At 33.3% G+C, this 19,057-nt stretch overlaps 1 protein-coding gene across 1 annotated transcript; it reads left to right on the top strand.

Moving 5' to 3' along the window:
- The first annotated feature begins 367 nt into the window (after positions 1-367).
- On the top strand, positions 368-17,540 carry LOC108903505 (zinc finger protein 780B-like). Its single transcript, XM_023454000.1, has 11 exons — positions 368-924; positions 981-1,222; positions 3,889-4,711; positions 6,803-6,979; positions 7,136-7,435; positions 7,492-7,760; positions 9,375-10,306; positions 15,364-15,431; positions 15,490-15,758; positions 17,223-17,452; positions 17,521-17,540. The coding sequence occupies exons 1-11, from the start codon at positions 784-786 to the stop codon at positions 17,538-17,540; spliced, it is 3,471 nt and encodes a 1,156-aa protein (XP_023309768.1). The 5' UTR covers positions 368-783.
- Positions 17,541-19,057: the final 1,517 nt, after the last annotated feature.

The following is a 19,057-nucleotide window of genomic DNA, read 5'->3' as shown; positions in this document are numbered from 1 at the left end:
TTAACACAAAATTCTAGGAAACTATAGTGACCTATGATTTTGACATGATGAAGTGGGCTCCAAAATGGCGGACGAGTCTGATGTTCTGATGTCAGTGATGTCTTTTATCTAGTGCCACAATTATTTTGATTTTGATCTACGGCTTGACATCGGAGAAAATTCAACTCGTAGTCGCTTTTAGCCAGTCAAATTCAACCAACGGAGAACGAGAACGGCCTGAAAAATAATACTCTAAATTGCTACTTTATCTTTGTCAGAGTGCACCTTTGAGCCTTTAGCCGTTGAGGCCTATGTTACTTCATGTCCAATAGACGGTCAATAAAAGAAGAAGAAGAAGAATATATTAATGAGGTTAACCAAGCAAGACATGGTTTGATATTTGATAATGAATTACATTTGAAAGAGAATTGTAATGATATGTACAGGAAACTTCGTGTAAGATTTGCTTAAACATTACAACTGTTAAAAGTTTTGAAATAATAACGTTACAAAAGATATTTGCTGATGTTCTTTTGTTGAAATTGGTGTGTCAAAGATATTAGCTTCTACTAGCTCAATTCGTACAGCTTTCAACAAGCCCAACACGTGTGTAACGACTTAACAATAAACTTATTTTCATTCTGATTCGTTAATATTGTATTCAGAAATTTGATAGCAAAAGCAAAAAGGTTATGTGCTTGCAGAAGAAAATTATACGCACCATCACCATTTAAGTCAACGTGTTTGAATACTGATAGTATAGTTATTCCATATGTGGATTGCGAAAAAGTGTTACAGCACGACATGAAGGAAGAGAGAAGTGAGTCGATGGAAATTTCAGTCGGTCAGAACATATGTCGATTGTGTACACACCCGATGAAAAGTGAGGTTATATGCGTACGTCAAGAGGAATTTGAAATTATTCAGAAACCGACTCCCGAAATGGTATGAACAATAATAAATACTTGCATTTTTCACAATTTAATAAAACAAATTTGCAGAATATAAATATCAACAAAGATGCTGTTGTACGTAACGAATGCTTTGGTTCTCCCTGTATTCACCACAGTTTCCTAAGAAATTGCTTAGAGAGCAGCTCAGCCACAGAAGGTCGAGTAGAAACTTCACCATCCGATTTATTCGTTAAGACGGAAAACTTGGACAAAGAATTCGAGATTAACGAGATGGAAAAGTCAATCAAAACTGAATTTGTTAACATAAAATCGGAACATGCGGAAATGAGGTAAGGGAGGGATATTTTAGCATTAATTTAAAAATGGTCATGGTGCTGTCGTTATTTATACAATTAAATTAGTACATAAATATATCATGAAATTATTAGTGCATGTTATTAACTTGCGTTAATACAGTAAAATCTCATTAATCCGGCACAGTAAAAAACCTACGAATGTTGGAATATTGAAAATTAAATGAACATGTAAAATGTAAACAATTTGAATTAAAAAACGTTACTTTTAATTGTTTATTAACAAATTGGTTGGTACATATATACATATTACATTTGTGTGTGCATATACAGGGTGTGAAAAAAATGTAAATTTATAAATATTGTGGAATCCTCTCAGAATATTTTAATGAAATTTTACAGGCCTTGACAGTTAACAACAATTAAGAAAAATCAGTGGCATCATTTTTTTCTTTAAAAATATCCAAAGGCGTGCCTGTGCGCACGCCACTGGTGAAACTGAAAACAATATTTTTATCGTAAAACGTGTATTGTTGTTAACTGTCAAAGCCTGTAAAATTTCATTAAAATATTCTGAGCGGTTTCCGCAATATTTATAAATTTGCATTTTTTTATTAAAATTTTAGCACCCTGTAGATCGGAAACGAAGCGTTTTCGGAATATGGTATATTAAGGAAATATATCACAAATCACTTGTACTATAACCTCCTGCAAGGAAAGCATCGACTTACCAAACACCCTGTAAATGTGTATTGTAATTTTTTATTTTTTTCTGTAAAATAATCTTTCAACTAAGCTATAACTGTATAAACTGTGCATACAAATGTGACATGCGCAGTAACAGGGAAAAAATAACGCCGAATTACTAGACGTGCCGTATAATGAAGTGCCGCATTATAGAGATTCTATTGGAATTGGAATTGGGAAGCAGTCAATTATGAAGTAATTATTTACTATAGCGTAAAATGCCCAAATCATCACAAAATTTTTCTGACCCCCTCTGTTTTTGAGTTTGCAGAACGTTAATTTGAAATTATTTTTGTGTGGACAAACCTAGTATTCGAGAAAGAGAAAATTCAAAATTTTGACCTGGATATTTGGCACAACACTATTAACATGGAAAAATAATAATTTTGTGAAAAAAAACAACCGATTGTATTAATCGATTATGAAAAAAAATATTGCGCAAGCATTTGTGCAATCCTTTTTGAGACCTCAGAACCCGCGATCCTAATTTAAATTTTTTATTTTGCTACTTTTTCTTGCAAGCTTTAAAATTGTTTCAGTTATCTTTTCATGATGTTTTGCGGCGTCCAGTTAGATGTTGCTAACAAATATCCAGTTATTTTTGTTAGTTGCTGTTTATCGATACACATTTTTTTGTGTCTAAACAAGCCTGTTTATCTAGCGTCTAAGATGAAATTTGATTTTGGGTGCTTGGATTATTTTCATACCAAATACCAATTCTTTTCCCTTCGTTTTTTATATTCAAAAAGAAAATATTTGTTTTTACATTTGCCATCCTCTGATGTCACTAGACAAAATCCTATGTGCGTATGTCTGGATTTTTTTTAGTTTTTTTACATTTTTTTTTTTTAGAATCTGTGCTCTCTAAATATCCCTATTCAAGTCTTCCATGATGGCAGCTTGTTCTTGTTTCAAAGCAAGTTCAACCGAAGCAATATGATAATATTCACATTGCAATCATAAATCATTTTCTTTGTCCCATCTTGATGTTTGCCGTCAGTTAATAGCATGTTAGTCCAGTCGGTATCTGTTTTAAAAGTAGGTCGTATGCATGTTTCATATAGTAACGCTAATGTTTGTTGGAAATAGTTCTGAATATTACATAAAATGATAATTGCGATATGCGTCCGTTGAAAAAGTTGTGCATAATTGTTAGTGCAAGAAAATGCAAAAAAAATTTAAAAAGGCACACGGAGAATATTGACATTAGAGAAAATAGTAAAATGGAAAAAAGTTTTATTTTGAGATTCTCTTCAAAATAAAAGTGGTCCGAAATTTTTGAATGCCGCAATACAGCATAGACCGAAAAAAAATTCGTGAAAAAATATGTTTTTTGCATGAATTTATTTCGGATCTTGCCTTTAGAGCAGCCATATAAAAAGTATAGTTCTGATTACTTCATGATATGGCAGAAATTTTTTCATTGAAATCGGCCGGGTAGATTTCTCTAGATAATTCAATTGTTAATTAAGAAAATGCAGAATTATACTTATTTTTCAATTCTCTCTCACGGTAAAACCAATGATTATTTTGAGCTCCCAATTTTTATACATACCTTTTGGAGTCTCAACTATCAATCCCCATTTAAAAATTTTCGATTTTATAAATTTTAACTATTAGAATTTTTTCAAAATTTCTTCATCTCTTGCACCCATCAGATAACTGACCTTTCTTTCTAAAGCCAGTAGTTTACAAGGAAACTCAAACTATAAAACTTCAACGGTTTCAGTTCCACATAAGACCCCACACAAAGCTTTTGAAGTAATGTTTCAATGCGAAGTTGCTTCGTTTTGTCGCTGTGGGGCATCAAATTCTTTTAAATATAACTATATAATATATAAATGAAATAATGCTTCGTGAAGTTGAGAAAATTATAATTGCATTTGACATCTCTTATAACCCCTTAAATTTAAAGCCTCGCTTTGAAAAATACCCTGTATATGCATTTTTTTCAGTGACGCTCTACCACAGAGCTCCAATAATGGACCATATGAGAAGAGCGACTGCAGAGATATAGAACAGGATGGATATAGACACGATAATAGATCGGTAAACAAATTTAATATGAACACCAAGCAGGAGCACAATGTACCGTACGAAGGTGATAAATGTATTTACGAAACCAAGTACAACACATTACCACCTGAGGATGCTTCACAGGTGTCAATTTATGAATATGGTGATTGCAGCTATAAATCAAAGAATAATAATTCCTCGCAGGTCCAGATGCACAGGTGTAACGATTGCGATTACGAAGCTAAAGATAAGAGAACTATCAAACGGCACCAACTGAAACACAAAGATCCTTCGCAGATTCAAATGCACAAGTGTAGCGACTGCGATTACGAAACTAACTTCAGAGAGAATATCAAACAACACCAACTGAAACATAAAGATCCTTCGCAGATTCAAATGCACAAGTGTAAGGACTGTGATTACGAAACTAAATACAGAATGGGTATCAAACTTCACCAATTAAAGCATAAAGATCCTTCACAGGTTCAAATGTACAAATGTAATGTCTGTAACTACCAAACTAAATACAAAAGTGCAGTCAAACAGCACCAACTGAAACATAAAGATTCTTCTCAGGTCCAGACGTACAAGTGTAATGACTGCAATTACGAAACTAAATACAAGAGTCATCTCAAACCACACCAACTGAAACATAAAGATCCTTCCGAGGTTCAAATCTACAGGTGTAAGGACTGCGATTACGAAACAAGATACAGAAAGAATATCAAACAGCACCAACTGAAACATCAAGATCCATCACAGGTTCAAATGTACAGGTGTAACGAGTGCGATTACGAAACTAAATACAAGGAGGTTATTAAACGGCACCAACTGAAGCATAAAGATCGTTCGCAGGTGCAAATGTACAGATGTAACGACTGCAGTTACGAAACTAAATACAGCAGTGCTATCACACAGCACCAACTGAAGCACAAAGATCCTTCGCAGGTTCAAATGTACAGGTGTGGCAACTGCGATTTCGAAACTAAATACTGGAGTTATATTAGACAGCATCAGCTGAAACATAAAGATCCATTGCAGGTTTAAATATGCATACTGCTATTATGAAACTAATATAAAAAAAGAAGCGATATCAGCTAACGTGTGCTGTAGCACAGAGAGCCTTCTTAAACTTGAATGTACCAGTGTGATTTGTTAACAACCAATCACAAGGAGTCTTTGAAAAGACCTCAATTGATGCACAAAAATTCGGAAATGTGAATTCCTGCCCATCGATGTGCAAAATATAGTTAACATTGACGACATTGACCATAATTATGTGAATAAGGAATCTGCCTCGAAAACATCGGGAGACATGAAGACCGTACCCAGAGGCCAACATGTAATTTTGGACTAACATTTGTAGAAATCACTAATACGTAGTTATGAATTGAAAAGTCCAACCATTTGCTTATTAACAAACGGTTTATAACTTCTACAAGTTATGTACATACCTACATTTAAATCAAGGACATTGTTTACTGTGTAGAACATGTAATTAATAAGAAAATGTAATTAAAAATAAACATGCAGGGCCTTTTTTTGATAGAAAGCTTTGAGAATTACCGACATCACTGTGTATATATAGGGAGAATTAATCATGCAATGTTGCCAGTGTTACATACAGGGCGTCCCAATTTTAATTTATCAGAATTTAGGTGCAGATAGAGCTACCAAGAATAATAGTCCTGTAGCCAGGGGCGTCCCAATTGCCTACTTCATTTAAATGGAGTTACCCAAGTGATTTATGTATTTTGAGCTGCAGAACACGAATTTTTTGGGTAGAAGTTTGACCGGATGTCGATCAGTTTTTTATTAACAAAAAACTTGCAAAATATTCCGGGTTTTGATGGTACATCTTCGGGCTCTGGGTTAACATGACATTTTTCCGGGTTTTCTTTGTTGCAGAAAAATCGTGATCTCAAATTCATATCTCCGTGTCACGAAGTAGATATTTGTTTCAACTGAATTGTTTATATAATATGCTTCAGCAAAACTTTTCATTAAATAATATGTTGAAAAAGAGAGGATTGATATAGTTTTGCAAAGCAAGATAATATGAATTATTTAAAACAACAACTTCAGAAGAGCTTGCAGGAATTTTAACTGATCGACCTTACGATATGAGGATAATAAATGGAGAAATACATAAAGAAGGCATTATAAAAACTATTTGGAAAATTATAACTATTAATATTTTTGAAATATGTTTAAAACATTTTTTACTTTAAATTTCTAATTATGACATTCCCCCGTTAATACCTCCAATTTGTATAAATAAACAGTGCTTATGATTTTATTCATTTATAATAATTAAAATTAAAATAATTATGTATTGTTAAAAGATGAGAAATCGAATTTAATCCAATTTGAGTTAAGATAAATAATTCTCAATACCATAAGTGTAGTTTTACTTATAAAATTAATATATCTATTCATTTTTAATGGAATGTTTTATCTTGTCCCTATGTTAGGTATTTTTATAGTCTTTGTAGAACAGAAATTCGTCGGCTGTCCCTTCTGCCATTCATCTGAATATAATAAAAACCAAATCACAAATTTTTCAAAATTTTTAGCTTAATCATACTTTCAGTATGATCACACATAAATGTAGTTAAAATCATTTTAATTTCATACGGGAATACTTCCTAACGGAAAAAAGGGGTAAGGAATCGAGTAAAACTAGCTAATTGGTTCAATTAAATGTAGCGCAATATAGTAGAAGTTCTGTGAACCGCACTAGCTCTATCTCTCTCGCACACGTCTGTGCGATTGCCGTTTATATAGGCAAAATGACATTTTCGTGTCCAGTAGTTTATAAGGTCTATGGTTTGACCAGATGTTTTAAAGAAGGTTATGTTTTATGTCATAACAAGCACATCACAATTTACTGTTTTCAAGAAAATTGTTGCAATGAATCGTCTTCAAGAAACTCTGTGTAGGCTTTGTCGTACAAATATAACCGATAAAAGTTTTGAAATAATAGACAACGCTACTAGAGACATTCTACATGTGCTTTTGTTCAAATTGGTAAGTTGGTGAAATATATTAAAGTTTACTATCTCGATTAACATTTCTCAACAGTCTCGTACAGTAAAGCGATTTAGCAATCTATTTTCAATTTTTCTTAATTATTTTTGCCACATTTATTTTGTTTCTGTTTGCTTAAAGTTGCATACATTTCAGAAGTTTGATGACGAGAACAAAGAGGTTATATGTAATGGTTGCACTGGAAAATTGAATGCAGCCTTGGAATTTAGGTCATCTTGTCTGAATAACGATAATACGATTATTCCACATGTGGATTGCAAGGGAATGTTAGAGCTAGATATAAGAGAAGTTTATGTGAAGGAAAAAGGAAGCGAGTTAAGTGATATTTCAGACAGTCAGAAAATATGTCGATTGTGTCTGCACCCAGTAGAAAGTGAGTTTAAGTACATACATGAAGAGGAACTCGAAGCTATCCAGAAATTGACTCCTGAAATAGTATGAACGACATTAAATACTTGCATTTATCTCAGATTAAAAAAATTACTTTGCAGAATATAAATATCATCAAAGATCCCGTTGTATGTAAGCCATGCTTCGATTCCTTGTGCACTCACAACAATTTCCTAAAAGATTGCTCAGAGGCAGAGCAAAAAATTAGAGGCATTTTTGATTGTCCAGCCACCAAGAATCCAATAGATACGTCACCATCCGATTTATTCATTAAAACTGAAAACCTGGACAACGAATTCGATATTAACGAGATGGAGACGACAATCAAAACTGAATATGTCGACATAAAAACGGAAGATGAGGAAAAAAGGTAAGAGAAGACGACTGTAACATTAATAATTAAAAAATGGCGCAATATTAATGCATTTCATAAATTTGTGTTGCCAAAATGGAAACATCATCCCAGTGGAAGAAATCTGTTACTATGTCAGTTTATAAGATTGGTGATGAACAAATTGTAACAAATTTGAGGCTTACATTGATTATAAACAATGATGCAAATATTTTTGAACAATCATTAAAAGTTTGGTTAATAAATTACTTGGAAAAAGTATATACTATACGTTATATAGATTCTAAATCTAAATAAGAATAAAAAATGTCCAACATGTTTTTTTATTTTCAATCCATACATACAAACTAATGCTAAGTTTTAAANAGGTGTAATGACTGCAATTACAAAACTAATTACATGAGTTATATGAAAAAGCACGAACTGAAACATAAAGATCCTTCGCAGGTCAAAATGTACAAGTGTAACGACTGCGTATATGAAACTAAATACAAGAGAGTTTTCGAACGGCATCAACTGAAACACAAAGATCCTTCGCAGGTTCAAATGTACAAGTGTGACGACTGCAATTATGAAACTAAATACAAGAATAATATGAAACGGCACCAAATGAAACATAAGGATTTATTGCAGGTCTAAACATATAAGTATAATGACTGTGATTTGAACTCAAAGGAGCTGTATCATGTGTTGGAGCATAGAGGGCCTTCTCAAATGTAAATGTACGTATATAGGTACTATACATCATATAGATTCTAAATCTAAATAAGAATAAAAAATGTCCAACATGTTTTTTTATTTTCAATCCATACATATAAACTAAGGGTAAATTTTAAAATTCATCAATGGATAATGGACATCTATTAAAATTTCGATAAACATGTTTAAATTATGTATAGTTGCTCATCAAAATATGAACGTAATGATTTTAAATGACATTTTAGACTAATTAAGGAATATTGGGGTATGCACATTTTCTTATTGGGCACCTGTCCGTTGGTATAGTCTGTCTGATATCGTTTTCTTCTGAAAAAAAACTGTCCTAACCTTATCAACTCTTTCTTAGTTCGTATACCTGAAAATGAAAAATACAGTCTATCGTCTCTAAACCCTGAAATTAATAACTTTGTGGGATTATTACAATTATACTATACACAGAGACTTCACAAGCACCTCGTAAACTGATAATCTGAAAACTATAATTAAAAAAGGGCTTACAAAATTTTATTTCTGCAATAAGTTTCATAAATTCAGTGTTTTTCAAAACATATTTCTCCAATATATTTATCTATAGATGTTAAATAAAAAAAAATATATTTGCCGCTTTTGACCGAATGGCATTGTTAATTACAAATTTCCTTACACCAAAAAGTTGTTTGAGTTTCTTTATAGAAAATCTGCGTTAGAATGGAGGAAAGCCTGTTATTTATGCATTAATTCATATTTAGACAAACTGTGTAATAAAATCTATAAAAATGTATTGTCGGTTGCCTATGCCCTCTTAATTATTATCTTATGATAATGACATTGAAATAATGCCATGTGGAGTTGTGGAAACGTTTGGCATCACTTATAATCCCATAAAATTATAACCTCGTTTAGGAAAATAACTCTTATATGCAATTTTTTCAGCTACCCGCCACTGCAGAGCTCCTATAGCGAACCATTCGAGAAGAGTGACTGCGCAGATGCAGACGCGGCTGTATGTAAACATGAAAATAGATCTACGAACCAATATAATATGAAAATCAAGCTAGAGGGCAAAGTATTGTACCAATGTGATAAATGTATTTATGAAACTGAAAGCGAGAGGCTCTTTACGAGACACTGTGCGAAACACGAGAACTATTCGGAAGTGTGTAAAACTAAATCGTGTGAGTATGAAACTGGGAATAAGAAATTAGTTCAGAGGCACCAGTTCAGGCATGAAGGTTCTCCGGCAACATGTATGCACCAGAGTGAATCACGTAATTACAAGACAAAGTACAGGTCTAACCTTGTTAAACATCAGGTGAAACACAAAGCGCAGTTATACAAGTGCAACTCTTGCGATTTGAAAACGGAATGGAGAATCAGCTTTAATAGTCAGGGTATAAAACACAAAGACTCGAACAAAAGTGATGAGTACGATTCTTCGCAACTACTGATTTATAAATGCGAGACTTGCACCGACGAATCAAAGAATGAGAAATTTTTCATCAAATATCAGTTAGGTCCTAAAGCTCCTTTGCAAGTCCAAATGTATACGTGTAACAATTGCGATTATGAAGCTAAATGCAAGAGTCACATCAAACATCACCACCAACGGAAACATAAAGATCCCTTGCAGGTTAAAGTGTACAAGTGTAAGGACTGCGATTTTGAAACTAAATACAAACATACTTTCAAATGCCACGAACTGAAGCATAAAGATCTGTTGCAGGTGCAAATGTACGGGTGTGACAACTGCGACTACAAAGCTATATATAAGGGTTATATAAAACAGCACCAACTGAGACATAAAGATTCTTCAGAGGTTCAAATGTACAAGTGTGACAACTGCGACTACAAATCTAAATACAAAGGTAATATGAAGGAGCACCAACTGAAACATATACATTCCTCGCAGGTTCAAACGTACAGGTGTAATGACTGCAATTACAAAACTAATTACATGAGTTATATGAAAAAGCACGAACTGAAACATAAAGATCCTTCGCAGGTCAAAATGTACAAGTGTAACGACTGCGTATATGAAACTAAATACAAGAGAGTTTTCGAACGGCATCAACTGAAACACAAAGATCCTTCGCAGGTTCAAATGTACAAGTGTGACGACTGCAATTACGAAACTAAATACAAGAATAATATGAAACGGCACCAAATGAAACATAAGGATTTGTTGCAGGTCTAAACATATAGGTATAATGACTGTGATTATGAACTCAAAGGAGCTGTATCATGTGTTGGAGCATAGAGGGCCTTCTCAAATGCAAATGTACCTGTGTGATTTGCGAACTAAGCATAAGCCACAAATACGCACATGCATGTGTAAATATGAAGTAATTAAACAAAAATTAGCATGATCCTTTTAATAGAAAGCTGTTGAGAACTGCTGACTTCACTCTACTATTTACATTTTGGAAGATCAACTATACAGCGTTGCATCAGATCTTGGTAGCAGATAGAATGGTACTCCGTTTTATAAACGTATTTTAAAATTCGAACCGTTTTCGAGATGCAGGGTAGTAAATGTCCCCTAAAAACGTCATTTATTGTACGTCTCCTCTGAAATAATGCAGATATTTGAATTTAATTTGGTTTAGGTAATATTGGGTCAAATTTCCACAAAATACAGTAATATTGAGACTCTTGCGCACAAAATGGCGGAGATACTGCCATTAAGACAGTAAGAGGCTCGACACTATTGAATGAATATTTTATAAATTTGATAAATTAATTTGGTATCTAATTGAATTTACATTCCATTTTATTCAAATTTAAGTTTATCAGTTTTGAATCATTGTTTTTCTATCCAAAAAATTAATCAATTAATTTCGCAAAAAAAAAGAAAATGTATTGGAACTTTATGTTACAATACACTGTAACAATTAAATGTCTGGACAGTTCAGCGGCATAGAAATTTTCTCCTTACTACCTATTATAAAATTTAAAGTTGCAAACAATTTTAAAGTTAATTTCTTTTTAGTCCCCTGTACAATAAACCTTTTTTAGACTGAAGTATAATAACTCAAAAATCATTTGATTTTCGATTAAAACGGAGGTGATACGTTTGGTTCAATATAACCTACAGCGAATTTCGTTCATTGTAATATATCGGAGAATTTTGATTGTCAGAATTGCGAGAAACAACTACTACAAGGGCCTATCGGCATTGAATTATACTCGCAACACCTAGTACAACAGCTAGGGTCGTTCGTCAGTTTAACCCACCAGGCACAGACCGGTTTCGGACTTATTAGTCCTCATCAGTATGTCATAGGTGAGACAACCAACGAACAAACCAGCTGTTTTGCGTCATATCGTCACAAGGAAATACATTGTACTCGGGAGCACAAATAGCTCCATCTGTTGTGCTGACTCCTCTAGTAGTTGTTTCTCGCAACACTGACAATTAAAACATTGTCTTCGCCGTCTGTGGGTGACAGTCGTGCAACAAGTACCTGCAATATATATCGGAGGATGTTTACAGAAAATTAATTTTTTATTGGAGGCTTTTAACACACTATATCTTGAAAACAGTTGAGATTTTGCAGTAAGTTTGTGATAAAGTACCATTACTCTTAGCTGTTCTGTCCACTCTCATAGTTTGACAGATTAAAACTAGAGCACCCTGTATTATAACCCTCCATGTGGGCGGCAGTTTCCAAAATATTTGTATATGTAAACGGCAGTTCATTGAGAGCGTTCATGTGAGCTGAATCTGAACATGTTTTGAAAATTTTAAAACACTGCTAGCGTTCGTGTTAGAAGAGGAAAAATGTACAAGAAATAAAAGTACCGACCATCCGACGACGTTGAAATCTATACAACTATCCATCACGCAGCAGACGAGCACAGGAAAGATAAGCAAGACTTGCCGACCCTTAATGAGTTTACATTGTGAATTATACTCGCATTTGAAATATATCTGCACGTTTTAAATTCACCATGTATCCTACATATAATTTATGATTTTGATTACAACAATGCTTTTGGGTTCCACAAGTGAAAGAGCAATATATTGTATTAACACTTCCCTTGTCTAAGTAACATTATTCCCAATTGTATTTTATTAGTGTTATTTTAAGATCTAGAAGTAAGTTTAAATCCTACTTTAATTTTTTTTTGTTTTTATTGTGCGGTATTGTGTGTGTTATACAGAGTAAGTTTAACTGAAACAAATTCCGTAACTTAATAAATAAAAATTTGTAACAAAATTCCTGAATCACGTCAATTTTTATTTTCAAATTACAAAAAGGCTTGTTAATTTTTTTAATTATTTGGGAAGTTGAAGCAACCCCAAATTGTTTTTTAATAGAAGGGTAGATTGATTAATTTATTGTTTTAAAGCTTTTTCAATTTGCAAATAAAATTACGTATTTTTTTGTCACTTGTTTACCACAAAGTAACGAACATTACTGCAAGTCAAGAATCTGCATCTCGTTAATGATGTCATGTGCAGATAGGACCAAATTGAGCCAACTGGTAAGCACACCGCACACAATTTGTTGGGAAGGGAAGGGGTTGCATGGATCCCAACTTTTTTTAAGGTTGATTAATTTGTTGTAAAGCTTTTTCAATTGCAAATAAAATTATGTATTTTTTTTGTGACTTGTTTAACAAAAAGTAACGAACATTACTACAAAGTGGGGCCCTAAATTTCGAAAAACAATGAATATCTGCAACACTACCGCGGAAGAACCAAATTTGGTAGATGATTTAGGTTTATTACTTCTGTGACTATGATTTAAAGTTAATTGAAGGGACTCGCCCCTAAAATTGTTCAAAACTTTTTTTTTCATTGACCGAATTGAAAAATAGTAATATTAATTCACAGCAGAAATTAATTTTAATTTTCTTTTTACTCTTGTAAAATTTTAAAAAACTTTATGGTTTTCGAGAAAAACTGTATTAACTGACACAAGATTTTAACATTGTTCATTAGAAAATAATCAGAAAGTCAGTAGTAGGCAAAGAATTTATCTTTCAAACTTTTCAGTTGGTAATAAAATTATTTTATTTCAACAATTGCCTTTGATTGTTAAAAATGGTTGGAAAATTTACATTTAGTGAACAAGTTGATATGCTATTTGTGCTGGGTTTCTGCAAAGGAAACTGTAGAAGAAGTGTGGAAGAATATCGTAGGAGATTTCCTAATCCTGTGGCTCCTCGTAGAGATTTCTTTATTTTTTTCTTAAATTAAATTTTTCTGATTATACGCGTTACTACTTTTTAAATCTAATTTTTATAACTCGCCGCTGTTTCTAACAGTAATTGATTTATGTAGATACTTTACAACCCATTTTAAAGCGAATGCATCGTCACGAGGAAATACGAAGCAATATGGAAGCTTACCACTCGCCGCGCCAGAACGTCTCCGATAAAGAAATGTTTTTAGATATGTTAATACAAAAAAAGGACATTGTTTCTATGACAGAGTATTATTAATGTAGGGCAATGAGCTAACATTCGTGTCTAGTCTGGATAAATTGTAAATTGTAACAACTGGAGGCAAATACACTGCGAACAAATGAAATGATCTACGAATTATAATAATTATAAAATAGTATTAGTGTAAAATAAATAGAAGGAACTGTTACGAGAGCAACAACAGATCTATTTATTTTTTCAATTGTATATTATAACTTCTTTTTTTAACTTTTAACTTTTCAGAACAAGAATATCAGATGAAGAGAATTCCAGTAAATTGATACATTTTAGTGGTTAAACGAGTAATATCCAAATATATAAATAGAACTTACAAATCTTATCGCCCGTCTTCCAGGTTTCCAGATTTGAATTCATCGAATTTAAATAATTATAAATTGTAATTTTTGTATATTATCTTCCATTTTTATTATTTTAAGTACTGATGTAACAAAGAGGAATTCATATAACAATTTGGGATTTCGAAGTAAGTTTGTGACACGCGCCATTATTCCATGGCTAGAAATTGGCCTCAATAATTTGGGATCAAGGGGGATTATCCCTCTTTATCCTGTCTCATCTCGTGTACGCCTGGTGTAGGCGCTTTGTGGGACCTCCTTTTGTCCTGGCTGGGATCCGCCGGCTAGAGCTCTCTTCTGGTGCTCTTGCTTCGCCGGCTCGTTTGTATAAACCCCGGGAGTGGTGTCATGTTTATGTGTGGTATGGTTGGGTAGGGTAGTGCGGCTATGCAGCTTGGGACATTGTGACAAAGTACCATTATTCTTAGTTGCTCCAACCACCCGCAGTCTGAGATTAAAAATGCCTATGCTTAATCTGATTTTAAGAATAATCAACTAGACTTTACGTATTGTTATTCCGAGCGTAGAAGAAGAGGAAGAAGCTAGCTATTAGCTAAATAGCTATTTACGGTTTGACAGAGGTTTTAATTAAGGTTATGTTTTTTGACATCACACCACACATCACAATTTACTGAGTTTTCAAGAAAATTATTGCAATGAGTCGTCTTCAGTAAACTTTGTTTAGGCTTTGTCGTACAAACAGGTATAACCGATAAAAGTTTTGAAGTAATAGTCGACGCTACTAGAGACATTCAACACGTGTTTTTGTTGAAATTGGTAAGTTGATGAAATATATTACATTTTACTATCTCGACACCTGTAAAGCGATTTAACAATCTATTTTCAATTTTACTTGATTATTTTCTGTCAGAGTTATTTTCTTTCTGTTTAATTAAAATTGCATACATTTCAGAAGTTTGATGATGAGAGCAAAGAGGTTATATGTAATGGTTGCACTGGAAAATTAAATGCAGCGTTGGAATTTAGGTGAACTTGTCTGAATAACGATAAAACAATTATTCCACATGTGGATTGCAAGGGAATGTTAGAGCTAGATATAAGAGAAGTGTATGTGTAGGAAAAAGGAAGGTAGATAGATAGTCAGAAAATATGTCGATTGTGTTTGAACTTAGTGAAAAGTGAGTTTAAGTACATAAGTGAAGAGGAATTCGAAGCTATTGAGAGATTAGCTCCAGAAATGGTACGAACGATATTAAATATACTTGCATTTACCTCAATTTAAAAAAATCACTTTGCAGAATATAAATATCATCAGAGATCCCGTTGTATGTAAGCTTTGCTTCGATTCCTTGTGCACTCACAACACTTGTCTAAAAGATTGCTCAGAGGCGGAGCAACAAATTAGAGGTATTTTTGATAGTCTTGCAACCGAGCGTACAATAGATATGTCACAGTTCAATTTATTCATTAAAACTGAAAACCCGGACAACGAATTCGATATTAATGAGATGGAGACGACAATCAAAGCTGAATATGTCGACATAAAAACGGAAGATGAGGAAAGCAGGTAAGAGAAGACGACTGTAACATTAATTTAAAAAATGGCGCAATATTAATGCATTTTATTAATTTGTGTTACCAAAATGGGAACATCATCCCAGTGGAAGAAATCTGTTACTATGTCAGTTTATACGATCGGTGATGAACAAATTGCAACAAATTAGAGGCTTACATTGATTATAAACAATGATGCAAATATTTTTGAACAATCATTAAAAGTTTGGTTAATAAATTACTTGGAAAAAGTATATAGGTACTATACATCATATAGATTCTAAATCTAAATAAGAATAAAAAATGTCGAACATGGTTTTTTATTTTCAATCCATACATATAAACAAAGGAAAAGTTTTAAAATTCATCAATGGATAATGGACATCATATTTTGCTCGTCAAAATATGAACGTAATGATTTTAAATGACATTTTAGACTAACTAAGGAATATTGGGGTACGCACATTTTGTCATTGGGCACCTGTCCGTTGGTATAGTCCGTCTAGTATCGTCTTCTCCTGAAAAAAAAGCTGCCCTAACCGTATCAACTCTTTCTTGGTTTGTATATTTGAAAATGAAAAATACAGCCTACCATCTCTAAACCCTGAAATTAATAACTTTGTGGGATTATTACAATTATACTATACACAGAGACTTCACAAGCACCTCATAAACCGATAATCTGAAGACTAAAATTAAAAAAAAGGACTTACAAATTTTTATTTCTGCAGTATGTTTCATAAATTCAACGTTTTTTAAAACATATTATTATACACTGTCAATTTTAATCCCCCTGTCACCCAAATTATCTTTACTATTATGTCACCATATATCTAATATGTCATTACTTGTTGTATTTCAACTTAACTTCTACTAGATTTTATAATTAAAACTCTTACTTCAATTTCTACCTGTTACAATATACTTGTATTAGCCGTTTTTGAACAAGCGGCATTGTAAATTACAAATTTCTTTACACCAAACAGTTATTTGAGTTTCAAACTAAGTCCATTTTATAGAAAATCTGCTTTAGAATGGAGGAAAGCCTGTTATTTGTGCATTGATTCATATTTAGGCAAATTGTGTGACTGATTTTCTTGGCTCCAACCTAATTCCATAGTGGCAGAGCTAAACCAAGTGGTGCTCTAGTACATATTTGTATATGTATATATCACTTGACATAGCAACAAAAGTAATTTATATTTGCAGAAATTGGATAAATACCGCCACCCTATGCTTATATATTTTTTGCAGGTAACCTTATAATTTCAGATGTTATTTTTTTTCTTTCAAGTTTTTCTCTTTTATTTTTTCTTGTATATCTGAGAGTTTTCACATAATTATTTATTTACGATACAAATCCGACTTATTGAAATAATGCCTTGCAGTGTTCAGAAACGTATAATAACATTTGATATCACTCTTTAAAATTAAAACGTTGCTTTTGAAAATACCCTGTATATGCAATTTTTTTCAGGGACGTGCCGCTGCAGAGCTCCGATAATGAACCATCCGAGAAGAGTGGCTGTAAAGATGTAGAAGAGGATGGGTGTAAACATGGGAACGGATCAGAAAGGGATTCCGAGCAGGAGCTCAAAGTATTGTACAAATGCGATAAATGTATTTACGAAACTGAAAGCGAGACCTGTTTTGCGACACACTGTGTGGGACACGAGAACGATTCGGTAGTGTATAAATGTGATTCTTGTAAGTATGAAACTGGGAAAATGAGATTACTTCGGAAGCACCTGTTGGTGCATAAAGATCCTTCGCAGGTCCAGATGTACAGATGTAAAGACTGCGATTTTGAAACTAGATACAAGAATAATATCAAACAGCATCATCTGAAACACAAGGATCCTTCAGAGATTCAAATGTACAGGTGTAACGATTGCAATTATGAAACTAAATACAAGAAGGCTATAAAACTGCATCAACTAAAACATAAAGACCCTTTGCAAGTTCAAATGTACCGGTGTAACGACTGTGATTACGAAACTAAATACAAAGTGAATTTCAAACGCCACCAACTAAAGCATAAAGATCCTTTGCAAATTCAAATGTATAGGTGTAAGGACTGTGATTACGAAACTAAATACAGAATGAATATTAAACTCCACCAAGTAAAGCATAAAGGTTCTTCGCAGGTTCAGATGTACAGATGTAACGATTGTGGCTACGAAACTAAATACAAGAAAACTATCAAACAGCACCAACTGAAGCATAAAGATCCTTCGCAGGTTCAAATGTATAGGTGTGATGACTGTGATTACGAAACTAAATACAAGGATCATCTCAAGCGACACCAACTGAAACATAAAGATCCTTTGCAAGTTCAAATGTATAGGTGTAAGGACTGTAATTACAAAACTAAATACAGAAAGAATATCAAACAGCACCAACTGAAACATAAAGATCCTTCACAGGTCAAAATGCACAGGTGTAACGACTGCGATTATGAAACTAAATACAGGAGAGTTTTCAAACGGCACCAACTGAAACATAAAGATCCTTCTCAGGTTGAAATGTACAAGTGTAACGACTGTAATTACGAAACTAAATACAAGAATAATATGAATCGGCACCAACTGAAACATAAAAATCCTTCGCAGGTCAAAATGCACAGGTGTAACGACTGCGATTACGAAACTACATACAAGAGAGTTTTCGAACGGCATCAACTTAAACACAAAGATTCTCAGGTTCAAATGTACAAGTGTGACGACTGCAATTACGAAAGTAAATACAAGAATAATATGAAACGGCACCAACTGAAACATAAGGATTCCTTGCAGGTCTAAACATATAAGTAGAACGACTGTGATTATGAACCCAAAGGAGCTGTATCATGTGTTGGAGCATAGAGGGTCTTCTCAAATGTAAATGTACCAGTGTGATTTGCGAACTAAGCATAAGCCACAAATATGCACATGCATGTGTAAATATGAAGTAATTAAACAAAGATTAGCATGATTTTTTTAATAGAAAGCTGTTGAGAACTGCTGACTTCACTCCACTATTTACATTTTGGAAGATCAACTAAGCAGAGTTGCATCAGATTTTGGTAGCAGATAGAATGGTACTCCGTTTTATAAACGTATTTGAAAATTCCAAACGTTTTCGATCTTTTTTGATAAAAATAACCCGACTTCTGAAAACCCAGGTGCCGACCTTGTATGCGCCGTAGCGCAAAATCCTGACGATAGATTTTTTGTGCCCATTAGCTTTTTTGTAATATCGAGACTCGTGGGCACACAAAGGCAGAGATACTGCCATTAAGACAGTAAGAATTTCGAAACCATTGAATATTTT

This window comes from Anoplophora glabripennis, unplaced genomic scaffold (assembly GCF_000390285.2).
Source record: "Anoplophora glabripennis isolate ALB-LARVAE unplaced genomic scaffold, Agla_2.0 scaffold163, whole genome shotgun sequence".
Classification (NCBI taxonomy): Eukaryota; Metazoa; Arthropoda; class Insecta; order Coleoptera; family Cerambycidae; genus Anoplophora; species Anoplophora glabripennis.
The sequence above is the reverse complement of the archived record's forward strand: the minus strand, read 5'-3'. Positions and strand labels throughout refer to the sequence as shown.